At 36.4% G+C, this 8,761-nt stretch overlaps 1 protein-coding gene across 6 annotated transcripts in view; it reads right to left on the bottom strand.

The window, feature by feature from the left end:
- Nucleotides 1-8,761, bottom strand: part of LOC107729903 (gastrula zinc finger protein XlCGF58.1-like) — a 27,138-nt gene that overhangs the window by 14,289 nt on the left and 4,088 nt on the right. For 5 of the 6 annotated variants that reach the window (XM_016540639.1, XM_016540635.1, XM_016540640.1 and 2 more), the window contains one exon: nt 6,582-6,715. In XM_016540639.1, coding sequence (XP_016396125.1) covers nt 6,582-6,636 — 55 coding nt within the window. In that variant the 5' untranslated portion in view covers nt 6,637-6,715. Of the gene's footprint in view, nt 1-1,294; nt 1,394-6,581; nt 6,716-8,761 lie in introns of those variants that run through there. The other variant, XM_016540638.1, reaches the window with a different exon arrangement.

Genomic DNA, 8,761 nt, shown 5'->3' with positions numbered 1-8,761 from the left:
AGAACCGATCACCGGTGATCACCGCGAGATGCATGCCGGTTAGAAAAGTGTCCGACTTATCTGTATTCCTTGGCTTTTGGATGAAATGTATGTTTGTGTATATTAATGTGTTTTGTATTGATTATGTGTTTTTGAGTCATTTCTTTTTATTCTCTTAATCTCTATATTTACTTTATTGGTATATGTACAGCACTTTGGCATACACTAGCTGTTTTTAAATGTGCTATATAAATAAACTGACCTTGACCTTTATGCACCAAGAGCTTGTAACACTCCAAAGAGAAAGGAAAAATTGAAATCGCATTATATGACCCCTTTAATGTACAACTTAAATCCAAAAACAATTCATTCTAAAAAGAATCTGCACCAGTCGTGTAGTAGTAACTTAGGAAATGGGTTTGTGAATTTATCACAACAAATACACTAATATTAATAAATATAATAAATATAACAATAAATCCCATAATAAATCTTAATTTTTTTTATTGCATATGAACATATATAACAATAAGAGAAATACAACTTTGCATATAAATGCCATCAGTACACAAGATTACAAGTAAAATAAAAAATTTGCCAGAGGAAGAAAGAAAACATAAAATAAATAAATAAAACAACTAAAATAATGAAGACGGTACAGTTTACTTGTCTATTTCAAATTTGCAGATAATGTTAGAAGTCCTGAGAGCTTTTTTTGTTTTACATTTATATACCATATTACAGTATTGTTTAAATTCGTTGATAAAATTAAAAAAAATTGGTTTACCACCCGACCACTTCATTTTGTGTATATGAAACTTCCCCATTACAACCAGTAATTGAATAATATACGCTTTATCCTTTTCTATCCCATAATCATCAACATATATCATTATATCAGACCCACCCACATAATAAATCTTAATAAATCTCATTAACCTCTCGATATGATGCGGGAGCGACCAGGATTCTGCTGGGTCTTAACGCCTTCAGCAAACGTTCGCAAAACAAGCAATAAGGTGTCCAAAAATGAATTTCAATTCAGAGTTTGTTATTCGTATTGTTTGGGTGGTCATACGGCGTATGCCTGCGTATACGGGAAAAAATGATGTCTTAAATACGGGACGATTCCGTATTATTTGGAAAGGCTGGCAACCCTGCTGCTAGGCTAAATGTTTATTTCAGTCAGCAGACGCCAGAAAAGGCGCACAAATAGAACTGCACCAGATTAAAACAACACAGAACGACCCTGTAAAATCTTGCTTTAACAAGCTGTAATGTTTAGAATTGTATAAAAATGTACTAAATATCTCACCTCAGAAGACTCAAAGCTGTGTGATGGCGCTAGCGGTGACTTCTTTTCTTCTTGTTTTAGAGACAGCTACTGCATGTCGGAGAAATGGGCGTGCCGAAAGGTTTCTCGTCGGTCAATGGCCAATCATTCTTAACCATACATATACGTCATTACTTTACGTTATACCACAACAATTTTAAAACAAAAACATACAAAAATTTCCCCATTTTTTAAAAATTCATAGATAAGTGAGATTTCAATGATATTTGGACCACTGAATTAGAAAATATCCCTGGTTTCCATTTCAGAAATCTGGACGCTAGAGTCCTCCTGTAAAGCCCTAAACATAAATACGAGTTTCGGCTGTCCCACACAAAAGATTGGCATCGTGAAACAATCCTGTCAATTTCTGTGATCGTGACGCCTAATCGGTGGTCCTACAGTGAGAGAGGTTCAAAGACGGCCGTTGTCTTTGAAACAAATAAAACTGCTAAAGTGTGATTCATCATGCTCTTTTTGTTTACCACTAGCGCATGCTGATGACATTTTATTCTACTATAGTAACGTGCATCGTGGACTCATAGCTTACAAGTCATAGGTGTCCTCATCCTACAGTCTACACACAAGTCCTGGCCAAGTTTATTAGATCTATGTCGTACAGTGTGACATGCAGTGGTCTTATAGGATTGCTAAAATCGTGCGGTGTGTTTTGGGCTTTAAGAGATGGTCTAGTACAGGGGTTCTCAGACCTGTCCTGGAGGACCCCTAGCTCTGCACATTTTGCATGCCTCCCTTACCAGACCCAATTAATGTCTTGCATTCTCTACTAACGAGCTAATGAGTTGAATCAGGTGTGTTAGGCTGATGATACATGGGGCAACTTTTTTTTTGTTAGCAATGTTGCTTGGGCACTTTCCAACTGAGAATGGGTAACAAATTTCTTCCTGGATACTTTAGATCGGTCGTGGGCCCTGTGTCTCACCTGGCTGCCTGTTGACAGCAACATTAACAAAAGTTGCCCGGTGTATCATCAGCCTTAGATAAGGGAGACATACAAATTGTGCTGGGCTAGGGGGTCCTCCAGGACATGTTTGAGAACCACTGGTTTAGTAAGTGCGCATATTGCACATGAATTCCCACCCCCATTGTCATGGCACGAAAATACCATTAATTCTATTATAACTTAATTTTGGAAAAACACTTTTTTATGTAAAAATCTTTACATTAACTGGCTTTCTATTAATGCAGTACAATGAATGACAACTGAATGTGGTCTCCCAGTGGCCACATTATTGATATTTAGTGTTACACCAAAACAAAACATGTATGCCTTCATCTCCAAAAACATTTTTGTCTTACGTTTTATAATTAACTCAGAAAAGCTCAGTGCCGACTCGTTTTCTTTCAGTTTCTTCAGTTCAACAAGAGATAAATGAAGGACACAAAACTAAGGCTGTTTTCCAAGGATCCTTCAAAATGAGACAGCCTTCAGAGGCAGGGCAGGGCCGCTGCGTGCCTATAGGCAAACTAGGCCGGCCGTACAGTTAGGGCAGCAAGAAAAAGATTAAATTTTTTATGTATTTATTTTTGGAGATTCATGTGGAATTATTACACGTATACACAAATGATCATCAACCAATTAGATCTTTTAAATAAAAATTAACTTCCCTTTGTTCTACCTAGTTGTGCCAATATTTACAATTTTTTTTATAAAAAAAATATTTGTACTGTAATAATTTAATAGTTTGTGTAATTCTATTTAAGTAATGATAGTTTGTAGATAAACATTTTAGTCTCCTATGTGTTCTGAAATAAATACCCTTTTGTTTTTGTTTTGTTTCAGTTCTAAGCAAAGTTGGTGTATTGAAGACTTCTGAGGAGGACAGAAAACCTGAAGGAGATCAATTCAGTTGCCTAAAAAGACATTTCCAAGTGATTTCCTTGTTTTATTTATTAGTTAGAATGGATATAACATTTGAACTAACTACAAAAGCTGAATAATAAATAAAAGCTACTGATAAATCTGAAATAATCAGCAATCAGTCAATCATTGTAATCTCAGTTCATCTCAATTAATCTCTGATTAATTGATTACCAAAAGAATAGCTTGATGTGGCTCTACACAGCATCACACCTGGAAGTACAGATCAACATTTAAATTACTTACTGTAATTTCAGACATGCATCTTTTTTGTGTGATACGTTAGAGAATATAATTGAGTGAAACTCTTGCCACATGAATGACAATGATACGGCTTCTCTCCAGTGTGGATCCTCTCATGTACTTTAAGATATACTAACCGTTTGAATCTCTTGTCACAGTGTGGACACTTGTAAGGTGTTTCTGTAGTGTGAGTTTCCTTGTGCTTTTTCACTTCAGCATCTGTAAAAAAAGCCTTCCCACACTCACAGCAAATATGATCCTTCACACCGCTGTGTCTTTTCTGGTGTATTTTTAAAGCATCCCGCTCACTAAAACTCTTTCCACACAAAGAACACACATGAGGCTTCTCCCTTGTATGAACTTTTAGATGCCTATTTAGGGCACCTGTCCTAAAGAAATGTTTACCACACTGGTCACAGTTATAGAGTCTTTCACTAGAATGAATAAGCAGATGACCTCTAAAAACACTTGATATTCTGAAACTCTTCCCACACTGATTACATGTGTATGGCTTCTCTCCAGTATGGATTGTCATGTGAACATTAAGGAGGTCTTTTTGTGTAAAACCCCTCCCACACTGATCACAAGTGTGTGGCTTCTCTCCAGTGTGGACTGTCATGTGATTGTTAAGATGTACTTTTCGTCCGAAACTCTTCCCACAATGCTCACATGTGTATGGTTTCTCTCCAGTGTGGATCCTCTCATGTCTTTTCACATATATTGACCGTTTGAATCTCTTGTCACAGTGTGAGCACTTGTAAGGCGTTTCTTTAGTGTGAACTATCAGGTGCACTTTCAGTGCACCATCTGTAAAAAAAGTCTTCCCACATTCAGGGCAAGCATGATCCTTCACACCGCTGTGTCTTTTCTGGTGTCTCTTTAACGTACCCATCTGAATAAAACTCTTTCCACATAAATTACATACATAAGGCTTCTCCTTTGTATAAACTTTCAGGTGGTCCTTCAGGTCATCTGAAAACCCACCAAGATGACATTTTATGTGAACATCAAGACTTTGCTTGCATGAGAAACTCTTTCCACACTGAGAGCAAGTGAAACATATTTCATCTCTTCTTTTCAATGAGGGACTCCAGCATGCTTCCTCAGTTTTTACATGATGTTTCTCTTCCACTTCAGTCAGTTCTTCAATCTCCTTGTTCTCTTCTTTCAGGTCTAAAATTAAAGTAAAAAAGTTCAGTTAAAATAAGTTTTCAGTATAGAAAATAAATAGATGTGAAAGGAAAAAGACATTTGAACCCTTAGGTAACAGTAGAAAGTATAAACATTTTGATTAATTCATTTGAATTAAGTACATTTATCATCCAATTATTATTTTTAAAATAGTACAGACACAGGTTTTGTACTGAGAACTATTACAATTATTATTATTTTTTTATTAACTACATTTTACAAGTCAGGGTTGTAACATTTTCAAAAATGTAAAATATGGTTACAAAAACTATGAACCAGATATATATAAAAGTGTAAAAAAATAAAAAATCACCCCCAGGAATGAAATTGGGGACCAAAGAACTTTTGCTTAGGTTAAGGTGACCAGACGTGCCTTTACATTTGTCAAGGCCTTTACTTTGAAATTACAGGAGTAATTTTTCCTGTTTTACCACACACACATTATATGTGTATATATATTCTTTATTTTTTATTTACCATGCTGTTAATGTCGTACTTAAAGGGGTCATATGATGCTGCTAAAAAGAACATTATTTTGTGTATTTGGTGTAATGAAATGTGTTTATGCGGTTTAAAGTAAAAAAAACACATTATTTTCCACTTTGCTTATAGAAGGTTGTGACAGACCCAAATCATCACTGCTGCATTTTTCCAGTTGCCAAATATGTTAAATGTAGTTAATGTAGTGATTACTTCCATTTCTGGCTCTATGGCATTTCTGAGCGGTGTCGGAGATGTTAGCGCGTCTCTAATAAGATCGGTCACAAACAATCCCTACACGATCTAATGTGTAGCATCTTATTAACTCCCTGTCATGCATTGTGTGCAACACATTTCTTCTCCCTCTTCATGTGTCGTCCATTTTCTCCACTGCTAAAAAAAACTCTTAAGCCTCTTAAAAGTCCTCGTCCATACTGCTAACACTTTTGGTCCTTAAGACCTCTTTTAAGGGTTAAGATGCTTTCTGAATTACTTTTTTCTTTACTAGGATCTTTTATTTAATTTTAGGAGGAAACACCCACATTTCTAAGAATTTTCTTTGAATTTTGTTACTAGGAGCAACTCACTAAGATTTTTCATGAATACGGGCCAAGGTTTTGGCTGTCTGCGCTGTGCAGATCGATCGTTGTATGACATCTAAGTACCATGAGAGCTATAGAGAGCAGAGCAGATGGCTGCTTTAAGCTTATGAATCACTCACGCGCAATGCCGCTTAAAGTCGAACACACCTGATAAGCACGTTCATCGCTTTGACTGTTCTCTATAGATCCCACATTCTCTCACGTCACAACTGGTCGATTATGTACAATGCCTGTTATTGGTCAAACTACTTTTAGACCATTACCAAAACAGGAAAACAAAGCCAAAACCTGGATATTTTAGGCAATATAGAAATCTTGGCCCAACTGTAAACCATGCCCCAAAGCGAGGGGGTTTGAGGGTGGTCCAGCCTTGGCGGAAATGAACCTACTCGGTCTTGGAGCATCAAAGCTGCTGGGGCTGCTCAGGGTCCAGCTCTAGCTTCTTAGCCGTGCAGAAGCCTCGTTTCACTTCAGGTTCCGCCTCTGGCTTTCTTTTTTTCTTTTTAAACAACTGTTTTTAAAACAACAATTGAAGACAATACCGGCCCATAATATGCTTTTAATTTTTTACAGTACGTCTTCTCTTTTTGGAGGGGCAAGTTTTGATGGCATTAGTGACTTATGCACTGTTAATGCCTTCAACTGCAGATGCCAGTACATCACAATCCATCATATTTATCCACGCTGAATAGATGAGCCTCGACTCAATGTAAAAATCCCCAAAAAAATTAACCACGAACTTCATGTCTTTTCTGTACTGCAGTTTTAACTTATTTCACAGCATTTATGATTTTTCTAACTGCAACCACTGAATTTGATGAACTGCTTGAAGTTTTATAAACTTAGTGAAGAATGAAGAACATACACAAACCTATTTGTTGTTCAGTGTCTTCCTGTTTTATTCTGCAGGGTTCTGGATCAGTCATGTTTTCGGACTTTCTTTCATTAACTGTTGTGGGAAAGGCTGAACTGTTGGTGAACTCCTGTGTGGTTGGAGGAGCAGATCTGCCAAAATCAAAAATAAATCCGTTATCAAATTGATGCTTTCAGAAATTCACACACTTAAATAATTTTGAATGTGTTCATCCATCTATCGAAATGTAAAGTTATTCAATTTGTTTAACATTACATTTACATTTAGTCATTTAGCAGACGCTTTTATCCAAAGCGACTTGCAAATGAGGACAATGGAAGCAATCAAAATCAACAAAAGAGCAATGATATACACGTGCTATAACACGTCTCAGTTAGCTTAACGTAGTACACGTAGCAAGCGTTTTTTAAATTATATAATAAATAAAAAGAAAACAGATCAAATAGAAAAAGAATAGAGCAAGCTAGTGTTAGAGGCCTTTTTTTTTGCTTTTGTTAATAGTATAATAAATAAAAAGAAAACAGAATACAAAAAGATTAGAAAGCTAGTGTTAGTGTTAGCTGCACCAATGTGCAGAGCCAGTGGTGGTTTTGTAAGCAAACATCAATGCCTTGAATTTTATGCGAATTGCAGCTATTCGTAGCCAGTGCAAACTGATAAACAGAGGTGTGACGTGCGTTCTTTTTGGCTCATTAAAAATGAATCTTGCTGCCACATTCTGGATTAACTGTTAAGGTTTGATAGAACTGGCTGGAAGACCTGCCAAGAGAGCAGGGGCGCCGCTAGCAATTTTGGGCCCTATGAAAGAATATGAGGTTGGCCCCCTACCGCTCCAAACATACACTATATTGCCCAAAGTATTGGGACACCCCCTTCTAATGAACAAGCTTGACTACTTTAGTACAAATCTTAATGTTTAAGCATATAATGATATTCTAGGGAATTGTGTGCTTCTAATTTTATACCAATGGTTTGGACAGGACCCTTTTCTATTCTAACACGAAAATGCCTCTGTGTATAAGTCAAGATAAAAAAAAGAAAGAAAAATATATTGATTCAGTCAGTGTAGAAGAACTTGACTGGTCTGCAGAAAGCCAAGTCCTAATCCCAGCTGAACACCTCTGGTGTGACTTTAAATGCAGACCTTGAGCCAAAAACTCATCACCAAACACCAATGACTTGTACATACTAGGGCTGGGCGATATGGGCAAAAATTCATATCTCTTCATATTCATATTTTTTGGACGATTTGCGATATACGGTATATATCTCGGTATTTTCATTTTTGTATTTGGATTAAAAAAATCTGTATTTAATATATATATATTTCACTTACCTCCCAATGTTGTCCAACAAAACAATACATATTAAAGGCTATGAAAACAAATAAAGTGAATGTAACCATGTTAGCCTTTATATTATGTGCAAAAAAGGGTTAAAATCACATTTCATTATAACATTGTAACATTGCAATCTAAAAACAAAAATAAGGCTTTTAAAGCGGAAGTTATATTCACTAAACTAAAAATGAAAATAAACGAGAACAAAAGCACAGAGTTGTGTTAGGCTATTTTGATTACCCCATTACAGTGAGTATGATCATAAAAATAGACTTACTTGTAGGTTTAAAATTCTACATGTCACATTTATTGTCCAACTACAAATATTTCAGCGAAATGTATATTTTAGTCAAAATTATTGCACTCTTATTTAATTGAGCTCTGTCTGTTTGGCGTGCATGCGCGGCGGCGGCGCTCGTTCACTGTGAAGTTTAGCGGAGAATCCCAAAGCAGAAGGCTCATGCACTTCTGACAGAAAAATGGAAATATTTCCATGGCTTTCTAACATTTACAGATGGAGAATATACCTGTGAAATGTAAGTTATGCATTCAGGAAGACAGCATCTGAAACACATTAAACAGCGCGAGTAGCCTAGTGTCTCTGTCAGCGACACATGCAGCCTTTCAGTCAGAGCATCTGACGGGCCGAGCCGCTTAAACTAATATGCGAAACGAAAACTATAAATGATGTCTTACCAGTTTTTAAAGGCCTTAATATGAAGCTTGTCACATGTTTAGAACAAATTGGATTATGCACTTTCTCCGCAGCAGCTCAGTCTGTGTCCTCCGCTATATTTTCAGATGCGCTCGTATCAAACTACTGTATATCGATATAAA

This window comes from Sinocyclocheilus rhinocerous, unplaced genomic scaffold, assembly GCF_001515625.1.
Source record: "Sinocyclocheilus rhinocerous isolate Xijiao unplaced genomic scaffold, SAMN03320098_v1.1 scaffold1962, whole genome shotgun sequence".
NCBI lineage: Eukaryota > Metazoa > Chordata > Actinopteri > Cypriniformes > Cyprinidae > Sinocyclocheilus > Sinocyclocheilus rhinocerous.
The sequence above is the reverse complement of the archived record's forward strand: the minus strand, read 5'-3'. Positions and strand labels throughout refer to the sequence as shown.